Below are 14,515 nucleotides of genomic sequence, written 5' to 3' on the forward strand. Positions count from 1 at the left end.
GCACAGACAAAAGCACAAAATGTGACCAGCTTGAATGACTGTAACAACTGGGCTAGCTCATGGAACCAAGAGTAGTTTTAGGCAGTATCAGCATAAGAGCTGACGGGTTTGGTCTATTGTTGCCAGTAAGTAAACACCTGGGCCAGCAGTTCTACCTGTATGATGATAAACATGTGCTATCCATGATTGGTTTTCTCGCTACTCAGCACCAAGACTCACACCAGATTATCTGATTCCATATGATTGTCCCCTGACTGGGATAATGAAGCTCTTAATAAAAGAATGAAGGAATATAAATGTCTTCATGCATATAGACCATTTTTACTGAAAAAAGATCTTGAAGAATGTACAAAAGACTATACTGAGCTGAGCTTCTAGATAATCTTCTTCTTCATTATTTCATTCTTTATAGGAAAGCGCTCTCTCTCTCTCTCTCTCTCTCTCTCTCTCTCTCTCTCTCTCTCTCTCTCTGTGTGTGTGCGTGCGTGCGTGCGTGCTTGCTTGCGTGTGTGTGTGCGCGCGCTGTAACTAGTCTGATCTTTTCTCCTGATCCCACTGGGAGCCATACATACTGGACTGAAGTACACGACTTAGTACTGGTTCTTGAACCTTCATAAGTGGGCTTTCATGGGATTATTAATATCTGACATGAAGTTTCTATCAGGTGAGGTTTCTCAGCGTTTCACACACACACACACACACACACACACACACACACACACACACACACACACACTCTCTCCCATGTGTCAAAAAAAAAAAAAAGAGCTGTAGCTATGTGTGCTGCTTTCATTTATATATATAATAAAAATCCCCAGTTAGTCCTATTTGATGCAGGGTCCCATGTGAGCAGTAAGTGTTCGGAAAGCATTCTACTTTCTAGACAGCCTGCATTTTCCCAGTGTTCTACCAGTGAAAGAAAGTCTGCCACCTGCTTTTTCCTGAGTTTGATTGTGTGTGAGCATTCCATTTAAATCTGTACATGTTGTTATACCTATTTGTTTGTATGAGGTGACTCATTTCAATTGTGGCTATTATTTATTTATTTATTTGTAATGTACTGTTTTACATTTCTAAACATTTAGAGCAAGCTGACAATCTTTGCACCTCTTTGAAATCTTATCACAGTGTGATCAGATATTTGGGCACCATTTTCATATAGTACTTACTACTTCATTATACAGTGAAACCCAGCTTTTACACTTTTCAAGGGACTTCAAAAAATGGTGTAAAATATGGGAAAATGTAAAATGGAAATAAAGTTTTAAGCTGTAAAAGCTATGTATAGGATACCCCTTTGCGTTTTTGCACTTCGTGTGATATTTGTACATAACAGGCATCAAAAGATTTGTCAGGGACTTGTTTATTATGTGATAAAGGTTTTTTATCCAATAAAAATAGCATATGTAACTGTAACTGATAACTGACTGGGAAATAGTAATGTTTGACTCAATTTCATATGTCGTAATCAATGTTTTTGAAAGCCTGCAGCTTGACAAAGCTGACACGATGATCACAACAATCACAAAAATATGTTTGCACAGCAGAGACAGTTTCAAAACGGTTGTTGTGATTGGTCATAATATATTTATTTGAACGAACCTAGTTACTTCCCTCAGCCATGATGCCAAGTAGAGTTTGGCAGCAGCTGGAGATACGGCACAAATTGTTGCAACTGTTAAATGTTCACTGGTTCAAATCTGCTGACTATAGTGCTCTGATGTAAAGAAACATAACCACTGGATGGCCATCATCATGCCAGCATCATTTTTTCTCCACGAACATTTTTCGTAATGAATATGTTGACACAAAATTGGGTGCAAATTAACATTGTGAACATGGGAAATTTGATGGGAACAATAAAAAATATTGTAAACGTCGGGAAAACGTTAATTCTGGGAATGTAAAAGCGGGGTTATACTGCGTCAGCTGCAAAAAGTCTGAGGTTACTATTAATATTGTCCTGCAGGCCATTAATAACACCGTGATCCATAAGGGTCCCATCGTGCATCCCTGAAACGTGCCTAAAGTTACTGATGCAGTTGTCATGGCACTCTAGCCAGGATAACACTTTACATCCTTTCTTCCAAGAAATCCTCAATCCAGTCACAAATTTGGTTTGATATGCAATTAGCTAAAATGTTTTAAAACACTAAGTGTTATGTTGCTGCTAATTTCTGACAGAAGTGTCTTACAATGCAATGTTGTCATTTAGAGGCACTTGCCTTTTTGACATCATACATTGTTGTAAGATTAGCTGTTGCGAGGGAACTATTTTCTTCCAGTTCACCCATTTTTAAAACTGTCTAGCCATCCAAAGTTTTATATTCAGTTGTTTGATTTCAGGAAGGATCTGAACGCACCCACAGATTTTATTTGTGTTCTTAAGTTTGATATGATGATATTACAGATACCAAAGAAAATTATAGTTTAAGAGTAAGACATAACTAGAACTTTCACACCATAGAGTGAGCTACTTTTGGCAAAAATATGACATTCAGTGTAAAATACAGTAATTGAGAAAGAAAAGATATCAGTTCAAACATAGTAAAATGTTAGTAGCTTGTATGTTTTTATTAAAAATGCCAATACAGTCTCTGCCTTAGTTAGTTCTGAAATTTATGTGTAAAGTGGTGAATAGTTTTGCATGCCTACTTCTAAAAAATGAATGTATTAAAGCTATGACAGTTCCACCATCCCAGCCTAAATTCTGTCCTCGTGTGTGTGTGTGTGTGTGTGTGTGTGTGTGTGTGTGTGTGTGTGTGTGTGTGTGTGTGTGTGTGTGTGTGTGTGTGTCAGTACCATCATTTCCCCTCCCTCTGTCTACCACCATCTACAAATGGTTTTTTTTTTTGTAGTATGTACAGATTTTTTATACCTTTGAAAGGCAACCACTCATCTATAGCGGACTGATGCACAGCACGTAGAAACACTCAACAGAATACAGTATTTATACTAGCTTTTGAGCTCCTGCACTTTCTCTAGCAAATCTGCACACATTCCCATTTATACACACAACTGCACAGTTGTGTGTATGAATGGAGATGTTTGCACTTTTGCGAGAGAAAGAATATAGTTTGAAAGATAGTGGAATCACTGCATTCCATAGTGTTAAATGTGCCACACAATGGTCAGCTATAGGCAATTCATTGCTTTTCCTTTATTTTATGTATTATTCAATTCAGGAATTTCCATTGTTATACATGTGTTTCATCATTCCACAGCGGCAAGATTTACATTGCGCCCTCTGGTGTTCAGAAGGAACTCATTCAGCCAGATGATCTTTTTGTTATTGATATGGAGGGCCAAGATCTTGAGCTGCCTCGTCCTGAAAAGAAACTGAAAAGAAGCCAGTGCACACCTCTCTTCATGTGTGCATATACAGGTACAGCTGTTGTTAATGTAATGTGGCAATAAATGTTAAATACATCATCTTACAAGTTTTTGCATATTACAGCTCGTAATGCTGGGGCAGTCATACATACTCATTCAAAAGCTGCTGTGATGGCAACATTTTTGTATCCAGAATATGAATTCCGCTGCACCCATCTTGAAATGATCAAGGTATAGTTGTTCTTGGAGTAGTAGTTAGGTTAATTAATTTAAGCACAATTTCACTTACAATCACTGTATGTCCCCAGTTTGAAAATTAAATGAATAGACTCAATGTTTAGAGTTGCTGAAATGACAGCCACCTATCCCTCTCTTCCCCATCAACTCTTAATTTTATATGCAGTGAAAATTGTTGTTTCCAGCAAAACTAGTTGAGGATTGGTCCTTTTTTAAAATGTGTGTGTTTTTTGGGGGGGGGGGGGGGGAGGGGAGAGGGGGGGGGGGGAGAGAGAGAGAGAGAGAGAGAGAGATGTTACAATAAACTTCAAAAGTAATCCTTAACAAAGAAATGTTTGCACTTTCACACACAAATATAAAATGTCGAGGAGAAACAAAGTATACCTTGGCAACAGTATCGCCATTCTACATACACTGCTGGATAAAACTACCTCAAGACCTCATTCTTGATTATAGTCCTACCCACATTCCCTTAGGTCATCTTCTCGGTCTTTGTATCTTTTGGGATCCAGAAAAAAAACTTTCTTAGTCCTCCTAGTATTTGCTAAATTCATCTGATGTGGGGGTGGGGAGGGGGGAGGAGGTGGGGATGAGGGGGGCAGGAAGAAGCAGACTCTGAATAGAGAATGTAGCAGTGTAGTAGAAAAACTGTGCCTATATTGTAGAGTTCTACCTGTGTGATACATTTTGCTAAAGTACCAAAGTGACATTTTAATTTCCAGTAATGCTGTACATTGCTAAAACTTCATATCAGTTCTGCGAAACAGCTTTTGATGACATAGTTAGTTATATTCCTTGCATCATTCCATAGTCTAACAAACTTTCTGTGAGCAGTTGTCTGCAGTTGAGACAGAGGCCTGTTTAGTTAACTGAGCACACATTGTGAAACAAATTAGCCAAGTAGCATTGTGTGTGCTGTGATAGACAGTATTCTTATTGTTAGGTCTGTAATGTTGGCAGGTACTTCACATAAAACTCTAGCAGCTGGAAGTCTTCAAAGTTCTGCTGATTCAAAAATTGGGATCAGGAAAAGTTAGACAAGTAGTAGTGTCAATTCATCTAGCTAAATGACCAGTCCATGTACATTGCATTTACTTGACAATCATACACATATGAAAAACAGTTTTGCATTATCCCGGTTCCCAGAACTTCTGAAGATGGATGTTGACTGTGGAAAAATATGTCACGGACAAAGTCCCTTTGACTGTTCAGAGACGTCACTAAACCCGTCCAGAGATGTAAACAACCATGCATGAGCAGTGCCTATAAGACGGAGAGGGTCCAACAGCCTATCAGTTCCAGTCATTCCACCAGGAAGGAGGTACACGGCTCATGTTGTCTGTAGTTCAACCATGCCTCGACTCCCCCCAGGGGTTCACAACTCTTTTGTGGATACGTGCGTGGCGAGCACGGGACCCTGAGCTAATGCCACTCTCTTTCCTTTCCTGGCTGCATACCTTCCTTTTCCACATCCTTCCCTATCCCCTATCCCCCCCCCCCCACCTCCGCCTCTTCCCTTCCCCTTCTCCCCCTCTGGGAGTATGTTTTGTGCCTACATACGGAGATGGACACTTGTAACTGTAAGACAGTCTCTCTTCTTCGCTTTCTGTGCTGGAAAGTCTCTGTCCTTCCTTTATCCTTCTCTTTTCCTTGCCTCTTCTCTTTACCCTCTTCTCCGCTGCGGTGTTTGAGACCTCTTTTCTTTCCTTTCCTTCTCTTTTCTTTCCTTTCCTTCTCTTTGTTCCTCCCTTTCTCTTTTTTTTTTTTTCCTCCCTGTGCATGTCTGAAGGCCGACCTATGCATTCCCACACGTAGCCGGTGACGGGGTAACGCATAATTCCCTGCCCCGGGTAGACAGGTAGGACACGTACGTACCCACTGGTAATGGCCAGGCCCAGGGAGGGGTGATTACCCAAGCTGGTACCTTCCAAACATGCCAATTGGTCCCTCCGTCTGTTTCTCAGGAGGTGTGACCTGAGGTGTGAACAATCACCTAAGGCAGGAGTGCCCTCAGAGGTCCCCCACAAGCAAGGAGCACGCCATCAGAGATGCCAGTAATCACGGGGGATACTTCCGCAATGTTTTCCTCTACATCTACAATGTCTGATCACAAGCAAAAGTTAAATGAGTCTCAGCCATGGACAATTCTTCCATCAGTGCCACAGTTCCTTGTTTCTCGGTCAGACGAAGGTCAAGACTTCCCCACAGTCAACCCTTTAATTATTCAGAAGAGTGTCGATGCAGTTGCAGGTCCTGTAAAGTCTTGTTCCCGATTACGAAATGGCACCTTGTTGTTAGAAACAGTCAGTGCCATCCAGGCACAATTGCTGCGAACTTCACTGCTACACACCTTCCCTGTCCCGGTGGAAGCGCACCACACTTATTCATCACGCGGAGTGGTTTACACATGCTCCCTCGACTGATTGCTCGATGAGGAAATTCAAAACTACCTGTCTGACCAGGGCATAACGGCTGATAGTCACGAAAAGGGTTGACAAGAACTTGGTTCCAACCCGTACTATACCCCCTGCGGGTCCGGGGGTTAGAATAGGCCCGAGGTATTCCTGCCTGTCGTAAGAGGCGACTAAAAGGAGTCCCTCCCCCTCAAGGGGGTAGTTAGCGCCTGCGTCCAGATACGGACGGTTCCACGACCTATATTTGCGGTCATTTTGGTTTTTCACCTCTTCTCGTTTCTTCCTTCCTTTGCTTGGTTCCTTTCTTTGTTCTTCTCCACCTCACCGTCTTCCTTACTCTTTCCCTTGCCTTCTTCTCCTAGCCTTCTCTGGTCTCCGCCTCGGCGTTTGAGACAGTCTGTCCTCTCTTCTTTTTCCTCTTCTTCCTTCCTCCCTGAAGGCCGACCCACGCATTCGCACGCGTAGCCGGTGACGGGGTAACCCGTAATTCCCCGCCCTGGGTAGACAAGTAAGGCACGCACATACCCCCTGGTAAAGGCCAGGCCCAGGGAGGGGTGATTGCCTGAGCTGATATCTTCTGACCATGCCGATTGGTCCCTCCGTCTGTTTCTCGGGAGGTGTGACCTGAGGTGTAAACATTCACCTAAGGCGGGAGTGCCCTCTGAGAGAGTCCCCACAAGGAAGGAGCGCGCCATCGGAGACACTGGCAATCGTGGCGGATTCCTCCGCAATGGATTTCTCTTCTTCTTCTTCTCTCTCGACTTCTGCCCACAAACGAAAACTTGATCAGCCACCAGTGACAAAAGTACTACCGCCTGCCCCACAGTTCCTCATCGTTTCTCGATCTGAGGACGGAAAGGATTTTTCCTCTGTCAACCCTTTCGTTATCCAGAAGGGCGTAGATGCCATAGCCGGAACTATTAAGTCTTGTACCAGGTTGTGTAATGGTACCTTGTTCATAGAAACTGAGAGCGCTTTTCAGGCACAAAAACTGCTTCGGGCCACACTCCTGTACACGTTCCCTGTCCGGGTGGAGGCTCACCGCACATTGAATTCGTCTCGTGGTGTGGTATATACTAGATCACTCGACGGATTCAGCGTCCTCCCGCGACTGTCCCATCTACAAGGAAGAATGCTGTATCCAAGAAATTCGGGCCCAAGAGAAAGTGTCCACCTTGGCTGCTTGCAAGCTATTTGCTAGTAGGAAGCCCATGCTGTTCCCAGCGGGGAAATACAGTACTGTCCTCGCCTCTCCTCAGACTACCAGGGAGGTGGCAACGCAGACATGCGATCTGACCTTCAGCACCACGGTCGTCCGTTCGGCCAGTGCTAAGATTGCGCGGTCGACGTCTCCTCTTCCTCCCGTCACCCCTCAGACACAAGCACCTTCATCAGCTTCTGCCAAGACGAAGACCCAGAAGTCAGATGCACGGGCCTTCAAGAAGGAACCGTCCCGTGCAGACTTGCTACGTACCTTGAACTCCCAGCCATCGACCAGTACTTCCACTAAACGACCTTCCAAGAAGGCTCATAGGAAGCACAGTTCTCCTTCTCCGCCACGGCGCATTTCTTCTCCTGCGCCACCCAGCGGTTGCCGCCCCAGGCCGTCATCCGTTTCGCCTGGTCGCACCGCTGGTAGCCGAACATCTGGCCGTTCACCTGCAGAGGAAGCTCCCCCTCCCAGCCATCTTAACAAGATGGCCGATGAACCTATAGAACCAATGGACGATGACTGTCTGCCTACTGATAGCGGCGGCAGTGCTCGCTCGAAGCCAGGCCCTCAGCGGCCTTCGAGGTGACCCCATCTTTCATCTTCCTTTTCTTCTCACGATGGCACTTATTCACTGGAATATTCGCAGCATTCGCTCAAACCGAGAGGACTTGAAGTTGCTGCTCCGCTTGCACCGTCCGCTCGTTGTAGCCCTCCAGGAAACGAAGCTACGCCCATGCGATCAAATTGCCTTGGCACACTACACCTCTGTGCATTTTGACCTACCCCCTGTGGTAGGTATTCCAGCTCATGGAGGGGTTATGTTGCTGGTCCGGGATGATATTTACTACGATCCCATCACATTGCGCACCGGCCTGCAGGCAGTTGCCGTTCGAATTACTCTCCCCACTTTTACATTTTCCATTTGTACCGTTTACACTCCATAGTCATCTGCCGTTACCAGGGCAGACATAATGCAAATTATTGCTCAGCTACCTGCACCATTTTTGTTAACTGGAGACTTCAATGCCCACCATCCCCATTGGGGCTCTCCAGCATCCTGCCCGAGGGGCTACCTGTTTGCAGACGTTTTCAACCAGCTCAATCTTGTCTGCCTCAATACTGGCGCCCCTACTTTTCTTTCGGACACATCTCACACTTATTCCCATTTAGACCTCTCTATATGTACTACCCAACTTGCACGCCGGTTTGAGTGGTATGCACTTTCTGATACATATTCGAGCGACCACTTCCCGTGTGTTATCCATCTCCTGCATCATACCCCCTTTCCGTGCTCAACTAGTTGGAACATCTCCAAAGCAGACTGGGGGCTCTTCTCTTCCAGGGCGGACTTTCAGGATCAAACCTTCACAAGCTGCGATATTCAGGTCGCACCCCTCACAGAAGTCATTCGCACTGCTGCTGAATATTCCATCCCTCACACTACTACTTCTCCACGTCACGTACCGGTCCCCTGGTGGACCGCAGCATGTAGAGACGCTTTACGTGCTCGTCGACGTGCTTTATGCACCTTTAAACGCCACCCTACAGTGGCGAATTGTATCAATTATAAACGATTACGTGTGCAGTGTCGCCGTATTATTAAAGAAAGCAAAAAAGCCAGCTGGGCTGCTTTCACAAGCACCTTCAACAGTTTTACTCCTTCTTCTGTTGTCTGGGGTAGCCTGCGCCGGCTATCTGGCACTAAGGTCCACTCACCAGTTTCTGGCTTGACGGTCGCGAATGACGTCCTTGTGGTCCCTGAGGATGTCTCCAATGCCTTCGGCCGCTTTTTCGCAGACGTTTCGAGCTCCGCTCATTACCACCCTGCCTTCCTCCCCCGAAAACAGGCAGAGGAGGCTAGGCCACCTAACTTCCGCTCCTCGAATTGTGAAAGTTATAATGCCCCATTCACCATGCGGGAACTCGAAAATGCACTTGCCCGGTCACGGTCCTCCGCTCCAGGGCCTGATTCTATTCGTATTCAGATGCTGAAGAACCTTTCTCCAGCGGGTAAAGGTTTCCTTCTTCGTACTTATAATCACATCTGGATTGAGGGACATGTTCCCGCATGCTGGCGCGAGTCTATTGTTGTACCAATTCCTAAGCCGGGGAAGGACAAGCACTTGCCTTCCAGTTATCGACCTATCTCGCTTAACAGCTGTGTCTGTAAGGTGATGGAGCGAATGGTAACTCTCGTTCGGTTTGGCTGCTCGAATCTCGACGCCTACTTACCAATGTAGAATGTGGATTTCGTAGGTGCCGCTCTGCTGTTGACCATCTGGTTACCTTGTCAACCTTCATTATGAATAACTTCTTGCGGAAGCGCCCGACCGCGGCTGTGTTCTTTGATTTGGAGAAGGCTTATGACACCTGTTGGAGGGCGGGCATTCTCCGCACCATGCATACATGGGGCCTTCGCGGTCGCCTCCCTCTTTTTATTCGTTCCTTTTTAATGGATCGACAGTTCAGGGTACGTGTCGGTTCTATCCTGTCGGACACCTTTCGCCAGGAGAATGGGGTGCCACAGGGCTCAGTTTTGAGCGTCGCTCTCTTCGCCATAGCGATCAATCCAATAATTGATTGCCTCCCAGCTGATGTATCAGGCTCCCTTTTCATGGACGATTTTACCATCTATTGCAGCGCGCAGCGTACATGTTTCCTGGTACACTGTCTTCAGCGTTCTCTTGACCGTCTTTACTCCTGGAGTGTCGCCAATGGCTTCCGTTTTTCTGCTGAGAAGACGGTCTGTATTAACTTCTGGCACTACAAAGAGTTTCCCCCACCGTCCTTACGACTCGGTCCCGCAGCTCTCCCATTCGTGGAGACAACAAAATTTTTAGGTCTTACATTTGACAAGAAACTTAGCTGGTCTCCACATGTCATATTTGGCTGCCCGTTGTACCCATTCTCTAAATGTCCTCCGTGTTCTCAGTGGTATGTCGTGGGGAGCGGATCGAACCGTCCTACTTCGCCTATATCGCTCGATCGTCCGCTCCAAGCTGGATTATGGGAGCTTCGTATACTCCTCTGCACGGCCGTCCATCTTACGCCGCCTCAACTCCATACATCGGGGTTTACGTCTTGCGATCGGAGCGTTTTATACTAGTCTTGTCGAGAGTCTTCATGCTGAAGCCAGTGAATTGAATTGCCACTCACCTACCGGCGCGATATACTGCTTTGTCGGTATGCCTATCGGCTACTGTCAATGCCCGACCAACCGTCTTATCGTTCCTTTTTTGAAAACTCTCTCGACCATCAATACGGGTTGTATGTCTCTGCCCTGCTACCCCCTGGAGTTCGCTTTCGTCGCCTCCTTCAACACCTTGATTTTTCACTCCCTGCAACCTTCAGAGTGGGCGAGAGCCACACGCCACCTTGGCGCCAGGCTCAGGTTCGCGTTCACCTTGACCTCAGCTCGCTCCCAAAGGAGGTTACCCCCGGTTTGGTATACCACTCTCGTTTTGTCGAACTTCGATCAAAGTTCATTAATATGACCTTCATTTATACAGATAGCTCTAAGACCAATGACGGGGTCAGGTGTTCTTTTATTGTCGGGGCACAAAGTTTCAAATACCGGCTCCATGGCCATTGTTCAGTCTTCACAACTGAGCTCTTTGCGCTCTACCAGGCTGTTCTTTACATCTGCTGCCACCGACATTCTGCTTTTGTCATCTGCTCCGATACCCTGAGCGCCATCCAAAGCCTCAGTGATCCATATCCGGTTCACCATTTCGTGCACCGGATCCAACGCTCTCTTCAGCAGCTGGTGGACGATGGTTCTCCGGTTAGCTTTATGTGGGTTCCTGGCCACGTCGGTATCCCTGGGAACGAAGCTGCAGATGCCGTGGCCAAGGCTGCGGTCCTCCAGCCTCGGACAGCTTCTTGTTGTTTCCCTTCACCAGATTGTAGCAGGGTCATTTGTCGGCGCATTTTATAGCTGTGGCATGCCGATTGGGCTGCACTTACGAACAACAAGCTTCGGGCCTTGAAACCTCTTCCCGCGGCTTGGACGTCCTCCTCACGCCCTTCTCGGCGGGAGGAGGTCGTTTTGGCCCGGTTACGAATTGGACACTGCCGGTTCAGCCATTGCCATCTGCTGACGGCTGCGCCGGTGCCGTTCTGCCCATGTGGGCAATTGCTGACAGTCCGCCACATTTTAACATCCTGTCCGGATTTTAATACACTGCGTCTTGATCTTGGCCTGCCATGTACTCTAGATGCCATTTTAGCAGATGACCCAGGAGCAACTGCTCGCGTTCTTCGTTTTATCAACTTGACAAACCTGTCTAAGGATATTTGATTATGCTGTTTTTTTAATCCTATGCCTGTCAATCTGTCTTTTATCGTGTTTTCCCTTTTAGTTGCTGTTTTAAACTTGTGCCTCGCGGTGCATTCCTAACGTAGTCTGGGCGCTAATGAGCATTGAAGTAGTGCGCCCTAAAAAAAAAAAAAAAAAAAAAAAACCACTCTCTACTACCACTGGGAGTCTGCTTCCATCAACTGCTATGTTCTCTTTCCTTCCACTTTTGTAAAACTTTCTTCACAGCTGGGGGTACAGCACGTCCTTGGCTCTGCCCCCAGACCTGCCTGCTCCGTGACGTTTGCCGGCTTCCCAAGGTACCCCTTCTCTCGTTTATCATCGGGCATTTGCTGCTCTATGCGCACAAATGAAGCATGCCACATTTATTTACACTGATGGCTCAAAAACATCATTTGGTGTTGAGAGTGCCTATATTGTTGGCGACACCCCTAATCGATTTCGGCTTCCCGACCAGTATTCGGTTTTTTACTGCAGAGCTTTACGCTGATCTCCAAGCTGACCTATACATCCGTCGCCATCAGCAGATACAGTATATTATATGCTCAGATTCGCTCTGCTCTCTCCTCAGTCTCCAAGCTCTCTACCCTGTCCGCCCTCTGGTCCACCGGATTCAGGACTGGCGTCACTGTGGCATTCCTCTCGATCCCAGGACATGTTGGTATCCATGGAAACGAGGCGGTCAATATAGTGGCCAAGGCTGCAGTCTCCCTCCTTCAGCCTGCTGTTTGCATGGTTCCCTTTGCCGATCTGCAGAGAGTTTTATGTCGTCACATTGCTCTTTTATGGCACGCACATTGGTCTACACTTCCCAATAATAAATTGCGGAATGTGAAAGCTCTTCCCTGTGCTTGGACCTCTTCCTCTCGAACTCATCGTCGGGAGGAGGTAATTTTAACTAGACTTCGGATAGGGCACTGTCTTTTTAGCCATCAACCTCTTTTAAGTGGCGATCCTCACCCACTTTGTTCCCATTGCTCTTGACTGTGGATGGTGAGACACCTTTTATTTGAGTGCCCCTACTTTACTCCGCTACGCGCCCGTCTACAGCTGTCGCCTGATATATCTTCCATTTTAGCAGATGCCACGCTCTCAGCTGATCACGTCCTCGAGTTTATTAGTGTCGGTGAGATGACGTTGGTCATTTGAAGCTCTTTTTGAGGAAAACAACCCCCCCCCCCCTTTCTATAGTGGTTTTCTAAGCTTTCCTTCTGTTTTTTTAGTTTCCACACTTTTTGAGTTTCACTCCCATTGCTGCTGATTTCCTTTTTTTTACCTAAGCCACAGACTGGGCACTAATGACCTTAACAGTTTTGTGCCCTAAAACCATAAAAAAAAGCCTAGGCTGTCAATACCACGGTTCAGTTCCATCCACATTGTTACTTTGTGCCAGGAAGGGCTCTCAACAAGGGAAATGTCTGGGAATCTTGGAGTGAACCAAAGTGAGGTTGTTCGGACATGGAGGAGATACAGAGAGACAGGAACTGTCAATAACATGCCTCACTCGAGCCGCCTGAGGGCTACTACTGACGTGGATGACCGCTACCTATGGATTATGGCTCTGAGGAACCCTGACAGAGATGCCACCATGTTGAATAATGCTTTTCATGCAGCCACAGGACATCGTGTTATGACTCAAACTGTGTGCAATAGGCTGCGTGATTCGCAACTTCACTCCTGACGTCGATGGTGAAGTCCATCTTTGCAACCATGATACTGTGCAGTGCGGTACAGATGGGTCCAACAACATGCTGAATGGACCGCTCAGGATTGGCATTGCGTTCTCTTCACTGATGAGTGTCGCATATGGCTTCAACCAGACAATTGTCAGAGACATGTTTCGAGGCAACGCGGTCAGGCTGAACGCATTAGACACAATATCCAATGAGTGCATCAAGTTTGAGGTTCCCTGATGTTTTGGGGTGGTATTATGTGGGGCCGATGTATGACGCTGGTGGTCGTGGAAGGCGCCGTAATGGCTGTACGATACGTGAATGCCATCCTCTGACAGATAGCGCAACCATATCGGCAGCATATTGGCGAGGCATTTGTCTTCATGGATGACGATTCACGCCCCCATGGTGCACACCTTGTGAATGACTTCATTCAGGATAATGACATTGCTTGACCAGAGTGGCCAGCATGTTCTCCAGACATGGACCCTATTGAACATGCCTGGGATAGATTGAAAAGGGCTATTTATGGACGATGTGACACACCAACCACTGTGAGGAATATACGCTGAATCGCTGTTGAGGAGTGGGACAATCTGGACCAACAGTGCCTTGATGAAATTCTGGGTAGTATGCCACGACAAATACAGGCATGCATCAATGCGAGAGGGCATGCTACTGGGTATTAGTGGTACTGGTGTGTACAGCAGTCTGGATAACCACCTCTGAAAGTCTCGCTGTATGGTGGTACAACATGCAATGTGTGGTTTTTATGAGCAATAAAAATGGTGGAAATGATGTTTATGTTGATCTCTATTCCAATTTTCTTTACAGGTTCCGGAACTCTTGGAACCGAGGTGATGCAAAACTTTTTTTTGTGTATAGTTGCATCCTTAAGTCTGTTCTGTTTTTTAATCCAGTCCACAGCTCATGGTCTATGTACTAATATTACTGCCCTTAGTTTCTTGGATCCTGTGTTCGATTCCCGGCTGGGCAGGAAATTCCCTCGTCCTCTCAGAACTGGATGTTTGTGTTGTCCTAATGATTTCATCTCATCTTCACTGACGCACTAATCACCAAAAGAAGGAAGACTTGCACAAGGCAGCTAAATGAGCCCACATAGGTTCTCCCAGTCATTAATACCTTATGATCCTTTCGTTCCTGCAAACCATTAGTTTGTTTTTCTTGTCTCTGTTTCTCCAATGCTCACAAAATATCCCTCACTTCTTGAATGATTTTTGCATTTGAAAGTCCTTGACACTAACACAAGCAATAGTTTGTAATGCACAGTGATTGTAAACATCCATTCTCATACACGTGGAAAGTT

General features: G+C 46.2%; 1 protein-coding gene across 1 annotated transcript in view; it reads left to right on the plus strand.

The window, feature by feature from the left end:
* LOC126184554 (probable methylthioribulose-1-phosphate dehydratase) overlaps positions 1–14,515 on the plus strand; it is a 106,326-nt gene that overhangs the window by 59,426 nt on the left and 32,385 nt on the right. The window contains exons 4-5 of the mRNA XM_049926981.1: positions 3,225–3,385; positions 3,458–3,564. Coding sequence (XP_049782938.1) covers positions 3,225–3,385; positions 3,458–3,564 — 268 coding nt within the window. The remainder of the gene's footprint in view (positions 1–3,224; positions 3,386–3,457; positions 3,565–14,515) is intronic.

Source organism: Schistocerca cancellata, chromosome 4 (assembly GCF_023864275.1).
Source record: "Schistocerca cancellata isolate TAMUIC-IGC-003103 chromosome 4, iqSchCanc2.1, whole genome shotgun sequence".
In the NCBI taxonomy this organism is placed as follows: Eukaryota; Metazoa; Arthropoda; class Insecta; order Orthoptera; family Acrididae; genus Schistocerca; species Schistocerca cancellata.